Genomic DNA, 22,862 nt, shown 5'->3' on the forward strand with positions numbered 1-22,862 from the left:
TTCCACATTTGCAGCTTCATGTTTTAGAAACATCATTTCTATGGTTGCTTTCAAACTGGAAAGAGGAAAAAAATGATAAACATGTAGTGAATGAATCAAAAAAGTATGATAAAAAAAGTATTTGTGCCGCTCAACATTTTCCTCCATAATTTGCTCTTTTAAACATTTTAATTCCTATTTCATCTGTTATTTCACTGTCCAAAGTGTTCTTTGAATCATTATTGATCAAAACCAACTTCAAGTATTGATGCTCCTTTAATGATTAGTGTAAAAACGTTGGGCTAACTTGAACCTGAGGCTAGAAGACAGATAGGGTCGATGTGTTGCTCAAAGGCAAACAAAAAGCTAAAGCAGCAGCTGCTCTCTCACCTCCCACCCACAGATTTACTCACTGCAGCAACACAAAGCAGCTCCTCACCTGGATCACATTACAGAGGATTTCTTAACGTCACTGTTTACAGAGGGGGGAGCAGCGTCTGCAAACACACCTACTGCACCGCTGCATGCAGGAGTGTGTGTGCCTCACATGCAGGAGTGTGTGTGCCTCACATGCAGGAGTGTGTGTGCCTCACATGCAGGAGTGTGTATCTCACATGCAGGAGTGTGTGCCTCACATGCAGGAGTGTGTGTGTGCCTTACATGCAGGAGTGTGGGTGCCTCACCTGCAGGAGTGTGTGTGTGTGCCTTACATGCAGGCGTGTGTGTGCCTCACATGCAGGAGTGTGTGTGTGTGCCTCACATGCATGAGTGTGGGTGCCTCACCTGCAGGAGTGTGTGTGTGCCTTACATGCAGGAGTGTGTGCCTCACATGCAGGAGTGTGTGTGTGCCTTACATGCAGGAGTGTGGGTGCCTCACCTGCAGGAGTGTGTGTGGGTGCCTCACATGCAGGAGTGTGTGTGTGCCTTACATGCAGGAGTGTGTGTGCCTCACATGCATGAGTGTGGGTGCCTCACCTGCAGGAGTGTGTGTGTGTGCCTTACATGCAGGCGTGTGTGTGCCTCACATGCAGGAGTGTGTGTGTGTGCCTCACATGCATGAGTGTGGGTGCCTCACCTGCAGGAGTGTGTGTCTGCCTTACATGCAGGAGTGTGTGTGCCTCACTTGCAAGAGTGTGTATGCCTCACATGCAGGAGTGTGTGTGTGTGCCTCACATGCATGAGTGTGTGTGTGTGCCTCACATGAAGGAGTGTGTATGCCTCAGATGCAGGCGTGTGTGCCTTACATGCAGGAGTGTGGGTGCCTCACCTGCAGAAGTGCGTGTGTGTGCCTCACATGCAGGAGTGTGTGTCCCCCCATCTTAAGTTTTTTTCATCATCGTCACATTTATTTTTGATGAATGATGTGAGAAAAGAAAGTTATTTCATTGATGGAGAACAATCCTTCCCTAAAGAATTTTTTCCCAACAATAATAGTGCAGTAAAGAAACGTTCACAAAGTAAATTCAGTTTTATTTTGTACAAATTTATAAATACAAAATGATGCTGCTTTTCTTTGGTTTTATGGTTAAAGTGCAAAAATCAGAATACAGTTTCAGGTTACAGTGTTCATAAGGAGTGAAAAAAACAATCAATGTCGGTTCTGTTTACCTCAACAACAAACTGTAAACAAATCCAACTTTATCGATCAAGACGACAGGAAGCAAAACTGTTGCTTCTCAGACCAGGAGGAGGAGCTAAGTGAACTTCCGGATGAAGCGCAGTTTAAGGTAAGCAATGGCGAGGAAGACGAGGGTCATGACGCCCAGAGCCAGGTGGTTCTGCCAGAGCCCCCAGGAGTCGTGCAGCACCCCCTGCTGGTCCAGAAACTCCTCCCCCGTGCAGCTGCAGACAAAGAAGGTCACATGGTTTCTCACAGATCAGGAGCTTTGTGTTCCAATTGTGTGTTTTTGTGTTTCTTACGCGAGTCCCGGAGGAGTGATGGAGCTGTTCAAGCCCTGACAGAAGTTGAGTCCGGTGAACTCGTTCCCCTGCAGAGCCTGAAGGCACGCAGACAGACAGACGGTTGTTAGCCGGTCGCCGTCCACGCGGACCGCAGTGCAGTGCTGTGTTTACGTACGCTGTAGCCATATCTGGGAATGCTGAGGTACTTCAACCAGGCCAGCCAGCTGGCGATGGAGGGGAGGTTCACCAGCAGACCCGCAAAGATCTGCAGAGAAAACGGGTCAGAACACCGTGAAGACACCAAGACGTCCCGCTGAGTATCCAAACGACTGACACCATGGAGACCCGCACCAACAAACACAACCGACGCCGTTAGCCCCTCCTGTTCTCAGCTGGTTTGTTCCAAAACCAAACTATACCAAACCAAACCAAACCAAACTAAAATGAACCGAACTAAACCAAACCCAAACTAACCAAGCCAAAATAAACTAAACCAAACTAAAATGAACTGAACTAAACAAAACTAACCAAACCAAGCTAAACTTAACTAAACTTAACTAAACTAAACTTAAGTGTAAACTAGAGTAAACTATATCAACAGATGGTTAAATGGTTTTGAACCAAACTCCAACATTCCTGAAGGAACATCTACCAATAGAACCCTGTGGTTCCACTTTAAGTCTCTAGTGTTGTGGAATCCAGAGAAGAACGGTTCTGGTCCGTTCATCTGCTGCTGTTCCTCACAAAGGAAGAGCTGAACCATCAACAGTCTGAGCTGGTTCCTCGTTCTTCCTGAACTGGTTTTGCAGCTGATCCACAGGTTCGGTCTTTGAATCCTTCATTCTCTAAGCTAGAACATCTCTGGACCTCAACCTCTGCTTGCGTGCTGGTGTGTGTGTCGCTGCGTTGTCACCATCATGAAGACGCAGGCGATGGTCATGAAGATGTTGGCGATGGCCACCACGGTCTGGTCAGCGGAGATGGCCATGGCCATGGCCGTGGCCGTGTAGGCGACCATGGCGACGGAGAACAAGAAGGTGAAGAAGGCCTCGGCTGTGGGCTTCAGGCCTGCAGACGGAGCGTCAGGAGAACAAAGTTTACGCTCGCTAAGACGGCGGCGGCGTGGCGTTCCGTCTAAGGTAGCATGCTCCACACACCGATCATGAAGTAGGCGACGCAGCTGAAGACGATGGCGGGGATGGTCCTCATCACCAGGATGTCCGATAGGATCTTGGACAGGAAGTAGACGGAAACTCTGTAATAACCGCTGATGTATTCATGGCTGCAGACACAAAACAAGAAAACTTTATTGGTAAAAGTGTGAACAACAGAAAAACACACAGACAATCCCCTTTAAAGGATGTTCACAGAACCAATCATGGTTCTCTGGATCACAGTAAAGTACTTTCATGAGGAGGATTGTTGTAAGTATCAAAATAAACAATTAAAACCATAAAACAACAAATCTGTTATGTTTAAGACCTCTCCAGCAGGGGGCACTGTTGAGCAATGTAGACACTACACACGGCGAGTGTGTTTTTGTGTTGTTTCCATTGTGTAAGGAAATGTCAATCATTTTGGGATATAATAGCATTTTTATTTGTTTTATTTCACCACTTTATCTCATCCTGTTGTTCATGGAAGCTAAATGCCTGAAGTGGAACAAACAACTGGAACGCTGTTTTGACATGATGCAGGACTTTCATTGGTTGTCCCCACAACGCCTGAAAACGTGTCTGCCAAAACATTATTGACCTTTTCTTACCTGCTGCAGTTTCACCAAACTGTTTTCAAAGAAAAGGGATAATCTTCACATGGTGGGGATGTAAATTTAAAATAAAACGTCCCCATAATGCCTAGAATCCAGTGAAGCAGTGGTTGATATCAGCCTGTTGGTTTGAGTTTTAGACGATCAAAGGGGGATTGATATTTCCCCAACCTAATGATGAACTTTGACCTGATTGAAATGCATTTCTACAGGAATGCAACGATTCACTTTCCTCATTATTTGGTTCAAACTGTGATTTTGGGTCCCTGTTTGGTTCCAGCTTGATGTGTCGTTTGTGTTTCACAACACAAAAACACAACATTTCTTTTTTTAAATGAGCTAATAGGCAGGTGACAGTAGCTGCGTTTCCATCACACATAAGTGCAAAGCTTTGTCGAAATTCTAGAAATGTCGATAAAACACAATTTTTGTAATTATGCTGTTTCCATTCAATCCTAATTATGTGAATAAACACAAATCGACTCAGGCGATGAGTCGTTCAGAAACATGGCGATTGAAATACTTTGATTGACAGCAGATACATTCGCATTTCTGCCACAGCACTAGCGCTCATCATCATCCATCAAAGGAGACGTCAGCGTCTTCTTCAGGCCGTGGAGCGGCGAGCTCCATACACGTGGGAGGGGCTACGGATGAAGGCATTATGGGAAATGTTGGTTGGTGATTTTCCTGAGGATCTGTGGATGCAACAATCGCCATCCGGTTTTTGGTCACATGACTCATTTAAGTCAAAAGAATCGTTTCCATTGCAGTTTTGTCAAATATGTCAATTTCAATACGCCTCAAAAAATCTCCAACAAGCAAAAAAAACATTTTTTCGATAAAGCTTTTTCAAAATTGTCATGTTTCCATTAGGCAAATTTATAATCGCAATCCGATTTGTGCAACTTCATAGTCAATGGAAACTCAGCTATTGAAGAAAAGCTTACACTGAGTCTGCTGTGATGTCATAGAATATTAAATATATGAAATGTGTCAGAGCAGCTTTTTAATGTAAACATGCTGGTATGCAGTAGAGACGCAACACTCAGTCCAATTGGGTCGATGGTGTTACATACGTTTAACTTTTAAACCGAGTATTGTGGCGTCTCTGGTATTTATTCACCGTCAGTCTCCGGGTCCAACAGATTTCCGTCAGTACAGCGATCCCTCATTTATCCCAAGACTTCAAAGTAACCGCTAAAGACGAAACCCACAAAGTACTTATACTTTTACAATAACTACAGATTACTCCCGACTTTCTACACCTTCCTCTCTTGTTTAAACTCTCAAACTTCAAACCCTCGTAGAAAAATAAGTCCAAATTTATAGAATGGAGGAAAAGATCTGATCGCGATCAAAGATTTATGTCGATTTGGAAAACTGAACGCATTCTGTGGAGGAGACACGGCACAGCCAATCAGGATGCAGAACACAATGCACTGTAAAAAACACAAGTATGCAAAACGGAAGAAAAGAAAATGCAGTGAAACTGGGAGATTGTAAAAGTTGAACTGCGATAAAGCCATGGGAGACTGTAACACCTCCACTGTGTGTTTGTGTGAAACCCACGTGAAGAGCTTCCTCTCTGTGATGAAGAGCTCAGCGGCCGACAGCGAGCTGAAGCACTGGTTTGTCACGATGAAGAACAACGCTCCGGCCCTGAAAAACACAATCACTCACTGAGTCACATGATCCACAACACTGAGCATCAGCCTCTGTGCCAAAAGAGGAAACGGAAACAGAAAGTTCACCACAGCGCTCTGAGGTCAGATGGACTGAAAACTACGGTGTCCTCTTAGGGTTTTAGGATCAATTAATGCAAACTTCTGTTCATTATGTCACATTTAGCTGACCATCAAATAAAAACCTGCAGCTTTTACTGCCTCAGAGTTGACTCTAAAATACCTGAAGATGCTGCAGCTGTTAAGCAACCCCCATCATTAACCCTCCTCCGCCGTGCTTTGTGTGTCTTTTCACCACACAGGTCGCACACACTGCTGTACAAATGTTGTGGTTTTGTAAAACAACCTGAAGCTTGTAGAGTCTGGGATGTGGCTCTAGTACTGTTGAATCAATCAGCTGTCAATCATTTCCTTAACGGCCATAGCTGACCAATGGCTGCACTGTATTTACTTCACAGCAACATCAAAGGTTAAGCAAATACGTCTTGTGACGACGCAGGCAGGTACCGGTTCTGGATTCCACTCTGATCTTCTTTGACGTCGAAGAAGAGAGCTCCAACGATCAGGGCGAGAAAGAGCGTCACTGCCACCTGAACAGGAAGAGGTGAGACGTCTGGCTCTGGTTTCTGTTGGATCTGAAGACGCCGCCTCCAAACCCAAAGCTGCTTCTCACCTGAGCGACCGAGGTCTGAGGGTTGAGTGCCAGGTTGCGGAACGTCCTCTTCAGAACCCATTTGAACTGCGTCAGGAAGCCGGTGTTGTAGGTGATGGTTCTGGAGCGGGAGACAGTCATCCCCTGCTTACCCTGGACTATCCTGTCTGAGGAGGAAAGAAAAGGAGAAGATTGAGGTTTTTCCAGATGTCAGAGATAGAAAACAATAGAAGATGGCTGAAAAGACGGACGCTGCTTAGTCAACTGAAGTCAAACTCTATGAATTCATCATTAAGAGGAGGGACTATTTAAAAAGCAAACTAACAAAAATGCCTCAGAGACTCTCTGACTGAGGCTCCAGGTTCTGGTTCTGAACTGACCCAGTTCTGCTTTGGTCTGTCTGTAGTGCTGGCTGCTCCTGTACTCCTCCACCAGTTTGTCCTCAATCCCTTTTCTGGACATCGACACTGAATCTGGATCACGGCGGAGATCTGGATCTGGATCAGGATCTGGACAAAAGGAAAGGTCTTGAAGTTTCATTGTAAACGGTGGAACCCCTCAAACCCAACAGCAGGCGGTCCAAACAGCTCAAAATGCCCCCAGAGCGGGCAGAAAGAAAGACGCGGTAGAGGTCAATTATAGAAACCAAGAGGTGTTTTTTTAGGGTGTGGCCAAAGACTCTTGACTATGTTATTAAAAACAAACCTGCATGGAAATAACACACAACGTTCTCCCCAAACATCCACCAGGAAGATCAAAGGAAGTGGGCGTGGTCTGGGTTGTAGTCCTTCGTGAGCCAGCTGAAGTATTTTTCCAAATGTTCCAGTTTTGAGTTAAAGGATCTTCCTAAAATGTCTGAGAGAGTTTGAGTTGCGGCGCTAAAAACTGTTGAGAAGGAAAACAGGAACCTGATCGAAGCAGAGCTCAGATGTTCGCTGTTCGGCGTTTTTTTAATGAATCAGCTCAAAAAGGTTTATCAACCCCTCCCACACCTCTCCTCAAACCACATCCACAAGTTGGAACGTGTGACCGAAGGTATGAGCCGGCAGCCCCCCCACGCTGCAGCGGCAGAGCCTCATGCCAGGACTTGAACGGCTTCTGGGTGAACCGAGGCTGTTCCTGAAAACTGAAACCCGGCAGGCAGCGGTGGAGACCAAACCAGGAGGTGGACCCGAAGCTCCACGGTGGGGGGGTCCTGCCGGACGGCTGGGTGGACCCCCCCACAGTCCACTGAGACACGGCGAGGCTGAATTTCACAGCCGAAGCATCAAGAACAAATGTTTTAAGTTAGATTAATTCTCTTCAAGACTTTTTTTTGTCTGGACTTCGAGGACCAGATTGTTTCTGCAAATGTCGACACATAACCAACAACTCACCCAAATGTGCCCCCCCCCCCCCCCCCCCCCCCCGGGTACTGGACATAGTAAGCAGGCCCCTGATCCACTAATGAAACCAAAACACCCGTAAAGGGGGGGGGGGGGAGTTGCGACAGACTGGCGACCTGTCCAGGATGTCCCCTGCCAACGCCCAGAAGGGGCCGGGATAGGCTCCAGCAACCCCATGACCTCCAAAGGGAACAAACGGATTAGAAGATTCAAAAAAGTTTTGAAACTATTATGGGATGGTCACAGGACCCACAGCTGGGCAGCCGTTTTGTGGCAAAGTGGAGACTTTGTCGATTTCCACATTTTTTGGGAAACCAGGGTTTAACTCCCAGGGGGTGGGGGGTAGTGGTGGTGTTGAAATTCATCCATTGTGGTTGCTTAGTGCTTTGTAGCCACAAGGGGGCCTTAGTCTGGGTCTCCTTGTGCCGGTCCCCAGCCCAGACAAAATACAGGGAAGGGCATCCGGCGTAAAAATCTCTGCCAAACCACCCGTGTGAATCAGTGGCAGCTGATTGGCTGTGACGACCCCTGAGGGGATGTGCTGAACAACCACAACATGGGGGGGGGGCTTGTTTAAGTGATCTTCATGAAACTTCACACACAGGTCGCCAGCTTAAGTCTGCATCCACAACCCAAGTTTTGACCTGAGGAAGAGGGCAACACCTTTAAACTGCTCCTGAGGATGTCAGTCGATCACCTCATAACTCTGCCAGCATCATTGGGAACGTTGGATATAGAGACGGCGGTAGCCTGGCGAGCTCCAGAAGCTCGCCATCCTCTGCTGCTCGCACATTTTTTACCAGAATATTGTGAAAATGTAATACAGGATTTCCTGCCTCAAGCTGAACAAAACTATATGACTACTATGGGAATGTGGGCGTGGTTAACAAAAAAAACCTCTGTTGCCAAGGAAATCCAAAAGTTTACTTTTGTAGATTCTTTTTAAAAATGACATAGACCTGTTCGTCACACCCAGACGACCAAAAACATTATGGTTGCTATGGAGATAAAACCAGCAGGAAAGCTAAAAAAAAGTTTATTTTTTTAAATATGAATTTGTCATGTGACCAGGCTGGCGGGGGCAGAGGGAGGGGCATGTAGGCGGTGCCTGCAGGACAGACAACGCTGCTCTCGGCTTTCATTTTCAAACTGGTTTGTGGTCCACACACCTTCTGAGTCGGCGTTGTTAAGGGCAACGGCGGTGGAGTCTCCGTTGATGACATCCAGGAAAAAGTCAGCAGGATTGTTGTGGGCCTCACAGGTGAATCCTGGGAAACAGAGTTTCCAAACGGAGCTTTAGCCCTCCCTATTGATGTAATGGATTGAAGGTCCGGTTGCAGTTCTTACCCATGTCTGAGAAGTAGTCCAGGGCGCTGCGAGCTGGGCCGTGATACACCTGGACGATAAAAACAACAGAGTGAGGCGGGACGACCTTCCTGCCCGGCAGCGTCACGCGGAGCTTCTGCGCCCACCTGTTTGCCGTTGACCAGCAGAGTCAGGCTGTCGAAGAGCCGGTAGATGGAGTAGCGCGGCTGATGGATGGACAGGATGATGTTGCGTCCGTTGTTGCCCATCCTTCACGCACAGACAACATTTTCAAAAAGCCGTTTTTCATGAGATTTTCAGAAGTGGATTCAGATTCAGCCCCAGAGGACGACATGGATCCGTGAGAATCGGCTTTTGAACCCGAACCAAAGGAGGGTCGGTTGGACGCGTTGCAGGGAGCTCACCTCTTGAGCAGCAGCAGCACGGAGTTGGCGGTGCTGGCATCCAGGCCCGTCGTGGGCTCGTCCAGGAAGAGCACGGGCGGGTCGATGATCAGCTCCATGCCGATGTTGGTCCTCTTCCTCTCGCCTCCGGAGATGCCGCGGATCAGCTGAGTGCCCACCTGCACAAAACGTGTCCCAAGCATCTCATTATTCCTGTTTCTTCAAGTTATGTGGGAGGTTATTTAGGATTATTCAATTCTTTCTGTATGAATTCTTCAGTTTTCCTTTTGACATTTTATTGGAATTTATCCAAAAATCTACTTTTCTACAACTCATCTTTGTAGCTAATCCTAAGTTCTTATGACTATGAGGCGAATCCCTTCTTGCTTTTTTTCTGGACTTTTTTCTATTAAAATGGTTAAAGCTGCTCATCTGAAAACTCTCTGTTAGTTCTTCTTTGTTCATTTTTTCCCTTTTTCACATCATTGTCAATAAACTGTGGCGGGCTTCTAACAGAACATTTATCAAAGTAAAAAAGTTGCTGTTCTCAAAATATGTGGTCTTTATTTTCAAGCGACATCATGAATGAAAGAAAACATTTGAGGTCTTTAGGTTCTCTCCCCCCCCCCCCCCCCCCCCAACCCACCTTGGAGTCGGCCACTCGGCCCAGGCCCAACTCCTGGATCACTCTGTCCACCATCTTGTCCTTCTCCTTGTCTTTGACGGAGGACGGCAGACGCAGCGCCGCCGAGAAGCGCAGGTTTTCCCGGACCGTCAGCGTCCCCATCACCACGTCGTCCTGCCAACAAGATGTCAAATGGAATCTGGATTCTGGCGGATCTTTTTTGCTTAATGTCATTATCTAAATTGGTTTAGAGACGGCTGCCGGGACTCGTGACCGCCGTGTTATGAAACCGGGACTAAAACAGACTTTGCTTCAGAGGCAGAAGTCTTGTTGTTTCAGGCTCTTTTCCCGTCCAGGAAACGCCCCTCATCAGAAACGCAGCGGGCTGCCCGCTTCCCCTCAGGCTTCCTGCTCGCTGTACTCACCTGCACCACATATCCAGACAGACACTTGAAGTTGGGGGGCTGAGGAGCCCCGTCGATCAGGACTTCTCCTGACAGACCTGAGGGGTCTTTTCTAGCCGCCAAAATGTCCAGAAACCTAAAGGAGAGCAGATCTGTCATGAGGCCAGGCTGGAGGGGAACCACAGGACTGTAGGGCAAACCGATTTCACCCTTTACATCCTTACATCACTTTATGGACCAGCTGCGGTTGGATTAGTGCCTCAGGGCTTCGTATTAGGACCCCCCGTTTTTTTTTTTTTAATTAAACAGTTGTGTTCTTAGTTTGCAGATGATCTTTTGCTTAATTGTAGCCAACCATTATTGCATGAACCTTCAGGATTTTCTAACAATCCGTTGATTTTAATTTACAGACTGAAAATGTTGGTTCCTTCAGTGTTACAATCATTCATTCATGACTTCCATAATCCGTAAGTGTTTCTTGCGTTCGTCATTCCTCGATGTGTGCAGATGTCTGTCGATATGTGAATTCGGTTTTGAGCCGTACTTTTTGTTCTGTTGAGAATTACACAGTTTATGCGATTATTATGTAAATCTTATGCAATTATGCGCGATTGCTGCCAGATGCAACGTTGTGTCTTTCCACGTCTGTTCCACGCATGTCCTTCGGATTTCTCACGCATGAACCACTGATGGATAACTTTTATACATCAGTATAAATTATGGCGTATGCGACGCACATGTCACTAAGGAATTGCATATAAACAGCACAATAATCGCACACGGTTCATGTTCTACGTGGATTTGTGTTCTTTGCGTGGTTTGTTGGTACTTCCGTGGTTTTAACGTGGTTCATTCCTGGTACATGAGTGAAACTTTCATGTCAAGACCACAACTTTTCTCACTTTTTCACGTATGACCAGTTATCCGTGTGATATGAGAAAATGTACATACTGACTGTGTGACACGGCCTTTAACCTCTTATGCCTTATATGTCGTGGATGACAGGAAATAAGGCTTAGCCTTTCACATACCAGAACTCTGACTGGTTACACAATCAACGTACCTCCAATGGATTCACAGAAAAACAGCTTTTTGATGATTTGCAACCCTTTGCAGTCGTGAACGGAGGCATATTGGTGCGATAAAACAGCTTTAGCGTCAGAATCCTTTGGAATTACGTTAATTGCGTAAATGCTTGAGGAGCTATGGTAATTCAAATAGCGTCAACAAAGCACCAGTGTTAAAGGGTTGAGCCGTAAGCGGACGTGGTCGACTCCCCACCGGAGTAATTAAAGCGATCCATTCTACTAGAGCCATCGACAAACACTCCGTTAGGAGATTTCATCTCTTTGTCATTACCAACCTTTGTGTTACGATGCAACAATAAGAATAGAAACAGGGACAACATTTCATCCTAAAGGCAAAATTATGCTTAAAAAAGGGGGAAGTGAGGCTAACTCACGAGGATTTTCCGCTTCCTGTTGCTCCCATGATGGCGTTCAGACCCGGCTTCATCATCCCACTGAGAAATGGAGGAAAATATATTAAAAAACTCAACGTACACATAGAACGTGTTTAATGTTTGCTAACAGGGTCACTGATGCTTCTGTAGGGACAATCCTAGTTCTATAAAGGACTGGATGTCATTTTTAGAGACCATTTCAAAAGAAATGAATTTTTTCTTTCAAAATAAAAGCATTTAATCAATAAAATGATAAATTCGAATTAGGAATTTCACTTTTTATCTTAACTTTCCCCCCCAAAACTTTAGTTTTTTCCCTTAATCTCAAATTCATTTTTTGCATAAAGTTGTTACATAAAACGGTAAAAGCAAGTCTGATAACAATAGGCGGTGAGGCGAGGACATAAACACACATTTACACCCTGACAACACGCCCGCACTGTAAAACACACAGCGCAGCCCTGCTGGCACGCCAGCGCGGCGCCCTTTGACCGCTTTCATAACGTTTCAGAACGTTACCAAACACAGGTCACGCTGTGACCCAACATCACACCTCTTCATCAGCACACAGAGGAAGGACACACAAACAATGGCCTCCTGCTGTTTTTCCCGTTTGTGTTTCTGCTGCTGGTTTTCAGCGGCTGAAGGTTTTGTAACGCTGCTCATTACACATGTCCTTATGTCACCATGGCGAGGTGCACGTGAAGCCAAAGAGCATGTGAGACTATAAAAAGATAAACCCTGTAGCCTCTCACAGCTGCTAAACTCATTCTAACCGAGATGTTCCCGACACTCAGAGCTGAAAGCCAAACTCCAGGTGAGTGAAGTGAACTTTCCACCTTTAGTGGTTGAAGGTCCTCCTCTGCTCAGAGGGTCTGAACTTTGAGGGAACTTCAACGTCTCATTAGGCTGAGAAAGTTCATGATTAGCTGCAGGATAAAAGACGTAAATTAATCTGAATTTTTCCTGGATTTACTATTGGATTTACACTAATATCAGTTATTGTGGAATTTAAACCAACATTGTTAGCTTAAATTTAAAAGATGGTGGCCAGAAATATCTAGATGTTTTGGTAGAAATGAAGACTTTAGGTTGGAGTTCAGAGCGGATTAATCCAATATTTCCAAAAACTGAAAATGTCAACAACCCTACGTCTGTCCTGGTTGGTTGTGGGTAAGAAATGGACACACCTGTTCAGGTCAGGCAGGTGGTCTGCACCAAATATCAAGGTCATGGGCGGATTCTCTTGATTTCATTCGAGTGTGACGTCAGCCATAAAAAAATGGTTCACTTTCGGCTCCAACCAAATCAGGTCAATTCAGCCGCCAACTGTTTTCCTGATACGGACGCCGCCATGTTGGAGCCAGAGTCAGTGTTGAGTCAGTGTTTCTGTGGCAACAACTCTGGCTAATCAGGAGTGAGCTTGTTGGAAAGCCCCACCCCTACCACTTGAAAGATACATACACAAGTTCCACCAAGTGTTCTGAATGTTGGGCGTCGGGCCAACAAGCTCCTCCTACTTTTATTGAGGCATCTGATTGGTCAGTTTATAACTAAACTACAGAAAAAATATGATAAAAAATTGAGGATCATCAAAACGATGTTAATAAACGTATCAGAATGACTGAGAACAGCTGTTCATTTCTCTACAGAAGTCTATGGGTACTTCCTGTTTGAAACGCCAGAGGGGAGGGGTCACTCAGTCCGGTCAGAGGCTCATGAATACGTCATGATACACTGACCACATGCACGATAAAGGTACGTTCCATTTTAATGACGACCCTTGAGGTGGTCGTACGAGCCTCAACAGAACTGCTAGACACACCTGCTTCACCTTTAGATGCCACCGCTCCTCTCTATGACCCTCCACGGACCTAGACAACCCCCCCCATAAGAATGGCTGAAGCCTAAAAAACCAACAACAGTTTCCATGAATTATCCACTCAAACCTCCAGAAGCAAAGTCATCTTCCCCGGACTGTTGGGACAAAAGAGAGACCTTCTGTTTCTGGAATGATAGACCCTCATTCATAATCTTTCACACATGTGAGGATGTCGCTCTCAAGGAAAAAAGTGCAGAGTAATCGTTCAGTAAGCAGAAGGATTTGGCAAACAGTGACTCAGCGGCTCTGCTTCTGCATCTGTGTGAAAGAGCGGTTTCTGGCTGAATTCTGAGGAAGTGAAACTGCTGTGGAGCAGCGGCTGACGGACCTTTTTAACCCCGATCTGAGCTCCAGCTAGAAAGACGAAGCAGGCCGTTCAGCCGGGACGTTTCCTGCAGAGAACAAGGTTTCACTGTGAAACCCCCCAAGGAGGAACTCCCCAACCGTTTCTGAAAGGATGACATCGCAGAACCTCCGGACTCCGTCATGGAAACATCAACGTTTCTGCTGATTCTGATCGATCGGATTCCTCTTTTCACTCATTCAGACGTTCTCCACCTTCTCCTGAAACCTCTCCTCAGCTCAGAACAACAGAGGCCCCGCCTTCCAGCCTGTCAATCATCACAAACACCAAATAATAAAAGTGTCCTTTAAGAGAAGAGCGGGAACCTTGGACCCCGTCCAGCTTTGATAACGCAGAATAAAAGATCACATAACAGACACGTGCTCCACCAGCAGGACAGAGCGGGACAGCAGCCCCCCCCATCAAAGGTTCATCCGCGGTTGGATCTTACTGATAAACAAAGACTAAATGTTTATCTGTCAAACTGAGCCTTGGAGGAGGGTCTTGGTTGACCGTGAAGGCTGGGAACGTTCTTCAGCTCCCAGGATTTCATCTTCAGTGTTTGTTCCTGCCGTGGAGCTCTGGGGCCTGAAGGCATCCTGCCGTTTGTTGCTTCAGGCTGGGCCTCATTGTCCTCTGGAACGAGCTTCTGCATCCTGCAGGGCTTCCTTCCTGCACCTTCAGCCGGTCCGGTCCGGCCCGGGCCGCCTGCCTGGGTCACGTTTGCCCCACAGGTGAGGCCCCTGAAGGCACGTGGACTCCAGAAACAAGAACCTCCATCCTGAGACCTTTGGTTACGAAAAGAGCCTCTTCCATGAGGAGGGATGCAAACCAAACCGAGGAGACGTTTTCATGAACCAGAAAAGAAGTTTTTACATTAAAAAGCAACGAAAATCTGTTTTCTGGAAGAATAAATGATCAAAAAATGAGTTTATAGCAAAACCGCTTCATAAATCTGATGAACTGAGGTTCTACGAAAAGATCAATTCAATAAATATCATCATATTAGTAAAAACAACAACCAACGAAATGTGAAGACCATCTGTTTTTATGACACCAAAAATGTAGCTGAGCTCCCTGAATGCCTTCCAACTTCCCACGTTCTTTGTTTACGAAAACACGTTCGTCCTCCTGAACTGATCTGAGGTGAAATATTCATCAACCAAATGACGAATTTTTATAAAGAAAAGAACAAAAAAGCTGCAAAAATCTTTTACAGAAAATCTTTTTGGATTTGATGGATTGACTTTTTAAGTAAAGATTGATTTGATAAATATCTGCGTAAATAAAAAAAAGGCAAATAGATCAATAAATGGTATTTGTTGTAACACCAAAATGTGAAGTTCTCTTCTTAAAATAAAGATCTAAATAATATCCAACATAAAAACTGCATTCAGGTGAGCTCCCAGAAGGCCTGTAGACTCCAACAGTTAGAACCTCCAACGTTCTTTGCTTATGAAAAGACCGTCGGACAAAAGCAGTGATGTAAACCCGACTGAAGAGGAGTTTTCATTAATGAAATTATGAATGTTTATGTATAAAACTAACAAAAAAAGCTGATTTTTAGCTAAAAATATCTATGAAGATTTGATTCTTGATTTTCTATTAAAAATATATTTTAAAAATACAAAAATTATAATATTATACATATTAACATTAAGAAAAAAGTATCTCATATTATGTAATTTTTTTCTTATGTGAGTAGAAAAAAAGCTGCTTTCTGCCTGAAAAATACATGAAAAGGGTGTTTAAGAAAAACATTTTATGGATTTGATTAATCAATCTTCTGAGTTCAAATCAATATTATAAAGAAAAAAATCTTAAAATAAAAGCAAAAAGCTTAAAAATGTATACTTTTACAACTATAAAGTGAGAATTTCTATTTTTAAACTAAAACTGAATAATTTCAAAAATTTAAAAATAATTTATGAACCCATTTTGTGAAAAAAATGTGTAATTTTAATTTTTTTCAGTGTTTTCAAAAGATTTCAGGAATCGGTCGGAGCCGCTGTGATGGTCATGTGTGTGTGAGCTGCTGTGTTTATCATGCAGCAAACACAAAGACCCCCAGCAGGAGACGGGAGGAAGAGGAGCAGATCCTGAAACCAGGCTGCATCCTACAGGCTGACGGCTTTTAACTCACATTTTAACAATTGTCTTTGTTTCTAAGTCGCATCAGAAACGTCATTCAGATGAAAATGAAAATATAAAGAAACAATTTTACTCTGAAAAACATCCCCCTTCACAATAAAATCCTCCCATTGAGTGTCCAGCTTGGGCCCGTCATGAGTGGAAAGCGAGAACGCGGCGACTCTGACTTACTTCAGGTCAATCAGGATGTCTTTGCTGGGGCCTTTCTTCCAGCACAGGCAGCCTCCTCCCAGCCTCACTTTGTAGTGGATGTTGTGGAAGCTGACGGTGGCGCCGTGCAGCTGATTCCGCGACACCTTAGACTGCAGAAAGAAGGAATTGAACTCACAACCCAGGCCTGTCCTGGTGAAGCTGCCTGTGAACATAAATGACCCCCCAGTACCTTGTGTTTGGGGGTGCCGTTCGCCCCCACGTTTGTCATCTCGTGGCTCGCCATCTTTCACCTTTGCCTCTGTAACATTTCCAAATAAAAACATTTGTCAAAATTCTGTCTTTTTACATTTTTTTATAATCTTTTGCACAATTTATCAATTTAAAAAATGTAAATAAATTGTTTTTTTAATAAATTATGCAAGTTTTCATCATCAGAGCACAGTGGATTCATAAATAGTCTTCATCAACGGTTTATATGTGCAAATCTGTGCACATCTGAATTGATATTTAATGACAGGAATTAAAATTTAAGAACATTTAGAAAGATCTTCTTTCAGGGTTTGTGCTGAATATTTCAATCATTCTGCTCCCCCACTCCGATTACATTTGACCTGCGAGAGGGAAAAGTCTTCATCCGTGTTTTTATAAATGTTTAAATTGTCAGTTTCGGTCAACAATGCTGAAAAGTCTGTATAAACATTTTCAGGCTCTTCTAAAAAAAACTAAACATCATCAGCAAACATTTAGACTCTGTTCTTTCCCAGAAACATTAACCTGCTTTAACTGGCCAAGACATTAAAGAGCTCTAGCTTTTATTTCCCTTAGATGCTCTACTTTGTTTAGTAACAGTTAAAGATCATCTAAACTCTGCACCTGCAGATGAACTCTGGTGTGGTTCATTACAGTGTGAATGCAACTGGACTTTTAAACGAACCAAAGAGGGCAAGTTAAGCAGTAATTGAAAGTAGTACAGTACATTTTAAGCACCTAAATGTTTTTCCTGTTTTAGGATGCCAAAGATAACCAAAAACCAGCAAATCTAACTGGATCTACAGCCACGCTCCCCCAGTGTGAAAGACTAGAGCCACGCTCCCCCAGTGTGAAAGACTAGAGCCACGCTCCCCCAGTGTGAAAGACTAGAGCCACGCTCCTCCAGTGTGAAAGACTAGAGATCCCAAAGTTTCATTCATCCAAGTTGATTCTATAAAAGTAGAAGGTAAAAAAGAAGTCAACTGGTCTTGTTTACACATTAGCCAATTACAATAATAGCCCAAAAATTCAACATTTTTCAATGACAGTAACAGTATTTACATTTACTTTATTGTCATATAATCAAAGTAATCTGACCAATCCAGCTATCAAAACAAAGCTTTATCAATTAAATATTTTCAAAGCATCAGAAGAAATTAACCTGAAGCCACAATTAGTGTCCATAGCTTAACAACATCAACGCCATTTCAGACAAACATCCAAGTTATTCATTAAAAGGCAGAATTCCATCCAAAGTGCAGCAGAACAGATGAAACAGCCTCAGCACAGACTTTTCAGAATAAAACCAAAGTCTGTCCGTTTTAAAAGGATTCCAGGTTTTTAATCAAATATTCATTCCACAGAGTTTTAAAGCTTTTTTTATTTTTTTAATTCCCATTTTTCAGCTTTCAGTTGTTTCAGTTTTGTTATTTTTCTAAAATACTTTGAGCTGAAAGCTGTTTAACAATTGTGTGGATTATTATTCATTGTTTTTCAGCTTTAAAAGCAGGTTTCCTGATGAGTTTTAACGTCTGTGTCCATCTGACAGGAGTACAGTGTGTTTGGAGCCGATATCAGTAACATCTGCCCTTTGAATCCTCAGCTTTCCTGCCGCTCAAGTCAAACCCAAATTCAGCCAAAACCCAACTTCCTTTTCTGAACCACAAAACATCAAGAACAAGTCAAACGGCAAAAGTGAAGGCTCGGATTTGTGAAAGTAAACGTTTGAGCGTATAGAATATCTCTCACCTGACGGAGTCAGGAAGCGTCCAAAGTTGAGCGAGCGGGTCCCGACTGTGCCGTAACCCCGCCTGTGTAACCGCTGCTGCACAGCCTGTTAGATATACAGTGAGAGAGCAGCTTTATGGCAACGTCATAATCAGAGCAGAGGGCAGCAGCTGAGGGTGACGCCTCGTAAAACCTCGACAGCACCGTAAAGTTTTTTACTATCCTGGTAATCTCCAGAACTTTACGGCCCTTTGACAACACATCTGTAGATGGATTCACCAGGAGACATTTTGTTGTATTTTCCAAATTTGTTTCACAACAAATGCTGGACATTTGTGGAAGACTTTTCTGCGTCTCATTAGACGTCTGTAGACGTCTGCCGCAGGCGTCATCCCTCTGACCCAACGGCGAAAGCAAACTGCTTTAAAGGTGTCCACCTCTATTAAAAAAGTGTCATCCATACAACCACACCTAGGAATCTGAGTAAAGGTCTAGAACACGAAATAACAAACGATGCAAAAATGGACTTGGAAATAAGTTAGAAAAATAAGGACGAGCATAAACAAATAGTAAAATATTTAAGGTAAATGAACTACCCTTTGGAGAAACAGAAGGTTATCCGTTCATCCAGAAAAGTTTATATAGTGACTCTTCTTTTAGACTTTAGGATTATGTTTGAATTAATAAATTAGGCACAGGAACGTTAATTTTGTATTGGTTTCTATCATGGTTTTACGTGTCAGTTATGAGAGCTTTACTGTCTGTTGCAACAGAGTTCAGGTCAAGCATCCATAACCGGTTTCAGAACCACTCAAACATTTCACCTGAGGACACATTCTGTATTGTACCTGAATATGTTTTGCATTCGTTTTGCATCTGCGATGGCTCCGTTTTGGGTTATGGTACGACTACTGATGGTTTTCCATAATGCGGTCCCGCTCTGCACAAAACGCCTCGGTTAAAGCTAGCTAATGGTTTCCTTAGAATCTGACCCCAAAGTGGGCGGGATTATTGTAGTAAATTACGAGGACGTCTTCTTGTGTGAGACAGCTATATACGTCAGAACTGGGACGGGGCTTATGGGAAACGTACCAATGCCAGAAGTGAACTCTGTTGGGGATCTGATGCGATTATTAAAGGTGTTGGAACCCAGATTCTGGACACCAACGCAAACCAGTCGTATTGTTTATCATAAGACAGCAGTGTGTTCTACAGTGGATGAGACGAGGAGAACTGCTTTTGGATGGCTTCCTGTTTGAGACCAAACTGACAGATCAAAGAGTTTAGGCGACACTTTTCATCCATTTGATCTTAAATACGAAAATAAATAATGGACAATGGAAGGCAACACCCAATGTGACTTGAATGAACTTGAAGGAAATTTACAGCAGTCCCAGGATAAGCTATTGACCATCGTCAATCAATCTCCTGTACAGTACATTCTCATCTAATCTTCAGTTTCATTTAAAGATACTGGACTTATTTTTTTTTTACGAATGTTTGAACTTTAAGAGTATAAACAAAAGTGTGAAAATGTTGGTGTCTGTCTTAGAAAAGTGTAGAAAGTGTGTAGCGAGGAATCTCACAGCCTCAAGTTCCACTCGAATCATCTTTCGATCTGTTGTCAAACCGTTACTAGTGGTCTTTTAATAAAGATTTTGACGTTTTTAGCCAAAGTCTACAAACCTTTGTCGTTTTCTAGGACATAGTTTCTGCAGAGCGGCAGGAATTAATCAGAAATTCAATTGATTTGATGCGGAGTAAGCCCAGCCCTGTTTCCCGACATCCATCTGTGTACACACTCTTCTGCTTACAGCCTCTCACAACCCCTATTTAACATTATCGGTCCAACAAAAATGCAGAGCAATATCTGAACTGTCCAGTCGTCCACTTTTGAGCCAGATGCTAGCTCAGACAAGGAAATCCAAGATGTACACAGATCTTTTTGTCTATAAGTGGATGAATCTGAAGCACCTACAAAACAGCTAAAACCTTTTTCCAGTGTCGTTTTTTTGTTATCTGCTCCTAATTCGCAATAATTTTAATAAAAAAATACTTTTAAGCTTTATTTTCTCATATGTCTTCATCATCATCAGAAAAATAGTTAAAAATACCATTTTCCTCGGAAACTTTAATACAATTAAAATATCGTGAAAATTAAAGTTTGTGGATTTTGTTTGTCACAGGTTTTGTTTTGAACGTAACTCCCGAGATAAACGAAGGACAGCTGTACTCCTTTCATAGGTAGTACTTTTATTTTTTAAAGAAAGTGACTATTCGCACTAAATTATCTAAATGCATGTGACCAGTGTCAACTCTTTTCTTGGCCGCGTGGACCCAAAGGAAAAGGTTAGCGTCAGGTGAATGCCACCAACACCACCGCCTTGGGTGCAACTAAAATGCTTGTGGGCAACGTCTAACCTGACATTTACATCAGTTTTTGTGCTTGGTTGCACGAAAAAAGTACAAATAACATCATCCATTTTAAAAATGTACTTCCATTTTAGTATTATTTATCATTCCTGTGTAAAGCCCCCATTGACCTCGTCTCTGAGCCCCATAGTTTTGATTTTGTCCTGTAGAATGCTGCAGACCTCTAGTACAACTACACATTATATCAACACAACTGCTGTTTTATCTTAATAAATAATTAACATCTTTTTTTAATTTAAACTTCGTGTAATTCCTGAGACCTAAAAAAAGACTGCAGTTACATGAATTCAAAGAAACAATTGTATATAAACGGTTTTCTCATTTTAATGATATAATTGAGCCTAAATGGTCAGAAATGTAGGAAGAAATCCAGAAATGTGGAGGAAAACTGAACCACTTTTCCTCATCCGTGTCATTCCCGCCTAGAGAAAGAGCCGGGTGAGGAAACCATCAATGTGACGTAAATGCTGAAAACTGACGCAGAAACATGAACGTTAAAACGTTACCCAACGGTTTTTCCACTCGCGCGAATCTCTCACTGTGTTTGGCTCGCGCACGCGCACTCCTCCGCAGCCACAGACGGCAGAAACTTCCAGAACATCCGCGGACGCATCGACCTGACGGCGGCAGACCCGCTCACGGAGACGAACCGGCTCTGTAACGAACCGAACCGCAGCTCGGCGTCAGGACGTCCGGTCGCTTTCATGTTCAGAGGCACCGGCGCCGGTAGGGGGCGCTGGAGGGCACGTGAGCTCCCGCGCGCCTTCTGTTTTCATAATAGGAATCTATTTTAAAAATGTGATGATCCAAAAAGAAAAAATGAACCATCGTTTTATTAAGTATTTGCATCTAAATGATTAATTAAATAATTAAAGTCACATTCCACCAAAAGCGTGTTTTATTCTATTTTAGATTCATATAAATAACATTTTTTCCCTGTCTTTAGACTTTTCTCCATAACATCTACAAAAATCAGAAAGCATTAAAAAATATGTATTCATTTTAAGAAATTACATAAGTCTAAAAAACAAACTTCCTCATTTTCTGTTTTTCCTCCTTTTTTGTTGTCCTCTTGAGCAAATTTGTTTTTTTTCAGTATTTCTCAACTAATTGTCAAAAGTAGTGATTATAACTACACACAGCCTTCATCAGAAAAACATTTAATATTTATTTTAAATGTTTTTTTCATTGACAGCATCAAGACATGTTTGCTTTATAATTTAAAAAAGGGATTAAGATAATATGCAAAAATACTAAATAAATAAATCCTAATAATCTAAGAAAAATTAAAATTTTGTAAAAGGAAATTGTGAAATCATTTTCAGAATATTTGTTCATGTCTTTGTATGTCTTATGCCAAAAAATTAATAAAAGAAATAGTAATTTACTTTGGTTAATTTTATTTCATTGTCAAAAATTCAAGGTTTATGTTGGTTTTTATTTATCCCATCTACTATAAAAGCTAATATTAACAAAATGCAGTTTTTGTTTTATTTCCTTTTCAAACATTTTCAATTTCAGAAATAAAACTAATACATAACACTATTTTATTTATTTTTATTCGGTAGAAATGTTCCATTATGCTGCAGCAGCGCCCCCTGCTGGTTAAAGTAATCTGAACAGTAAAACCGAATCGAAAACTTGTTCCAACTGCTAAACTAAAGGATCATTGAATCCAAATGACTATTTATTGAATGCATTGTATTTGAAAATACTATCTGATGGATAATGACAGCAAATACGCTCAAAATCCCACGAGAATAAAGTTGACCAACATTTGTCATCACAACGGTAGGGGTGCTAAGAAATACATTTTACTTTCATAACAACTTTTCAAGCAAAGTATAAACAAAATAATGAATATTTGTAAAGTATCATTTTAAATTTGTCTTATTTTGTAAATTAGGCTGTTAGGGATGTCAGAATATTCCTCAGATGTTCGGTGGTTTTGAAATACATTGAATTTATCACATCCTGTTCCCCATAAAACTCAATAGGAACAACCAAACATTCTGTTAAGCCATGTTGGAATGTAAATATTTACACTCTTCCTCAAACGTTGCCATCTTCAGTCAAACAGATGTCAGCTCCTCGCACAGTGCCGTTCTGTGAAGGTCAGCTCCTTTAGAAGAAGATCTGCGTCTACTCACCGCGTTCTGTTCTTCAGCGTCGCCTCCTGGTCGTGTGATCTCATCTAATGGTTTCTAAATTTAGCCTCTGGCATCTGAGGGCCTCTCTGCTGATTCCTTTAAGGTCTGACGTCGGCAGCAGGAACCGGCCGTCAGTCAGACGGGAGGTAATGGAGGACAAATCTGATTACATCTGAGGGGAGAGATTCCTGTGCTGAGCGCG

The 22,862-nt window shown here is 43.0% G+C and overlaps 1 protein-coding gene across 5 annotated transcripts; it reads right to left on the bottom strand.

Moving 5' to 3' along the window:
* Positions 1–1,428: 1,428 nt before the first annotated feature.
* abcg2a (ATP-binding cassette, sub-family G (WHITE), member 2a) lies at positions 1,429–22,691 on the bottom strand. Of its 5 annotated transcripts, none has more exons than XM_023966085.2 (20): positions 22,661–22,691; positions 18,099–18,183; positions 16,330–16,398; positions 16,119–16,249; positions 11,572–11,631; positions 10,131–10,245; positions 9,727–9,879; positions 9,102–9,259; positions 8,844–8,946; positions 8,719–8,767; positions 8,541–8,639; positions 6,367–6,495; positions 6,008–6,153; positions 5,842–5,924; positions 5,222–5,311; positions 3,039–3,163; positions 2,795–2,949; positions 2,057–2,146; positions 1,900–1,976; positions 1,429–1,821 (listed from the first exon to the last, which is right to left on the bottom strand). In XM_023966085.2, exons 3-20 carry the CDS (start codon positions 16,381–16,383, stop codon positions 1,674–1,676), a joined length of 1,965 nt encoding a protein of 654 aa, XP_023821853.1. In that variant the 5' UTR covers positions 16,384–16,398; positions 18,099–18,183; positions 22,661–22,691; the 3' UTR covers positions 1,429–1,673. The 5 variants fall into 5 exon arrangements, with proteins under 5 accessions (XP_023821853.1, XP_023821854.1, XP_023821852.1 ...); XM_023966086.2 differs by lacking the exon at positions 22,661–22,691 and adding an exon at positions 21,017–21,257 and having other exon boundaries at positions 6,367–6,489; XM_023966084.2 differs by lacking the exon at positions 22,661–22,691 and adding an exon at positions 21,017–21,257.
* Positions 22,692–22,862: the final 171 nt, after the last annotated feature.

Source organism: Oryzias latipes, chromosome 18, assembly GCF_053564925.1.
Source record: "Oryzias latipes strain Hd-rR chromosome 18, Olatipes_Hd-rR_3.1".
In the NCBI taxonomy this organism is placed as follows: domain Eukaryota; kingdom Metazoa; phylum Chordata; class Actinopteri; order Beloniformes; family Adrianichthyidae; genus Oryzias; species Oryzias latipes.

What these genes read in the sequence shown, in the direction of transcription:
- abcg2a (XM_023966085.2), bottom strand. Translation starts at nt 16,383, where the DNA reads ATGGCGAGCCACGAGATGACAAACGTGGGGGCGAACGGCACCCCCAAA. An exon ending in GTGCTGCTGCTGCTCAAGAG is followed by an intron (nt 8,947 to 9,101) that starts GTGAGCTCCCTG and finishes CTGTGCGTGAAG; the next exon opens with GATGGGCAACAACGGACGCA. An exon ending in GGACTACTTCTCAGACATGG is followed by an intron (nt 8,640 to 8,718) that starts GTAAGAACTGCA and finishes TCTGTTTCCCAG; the next exon opens with GATTCACCTGTGAGGCCCAC.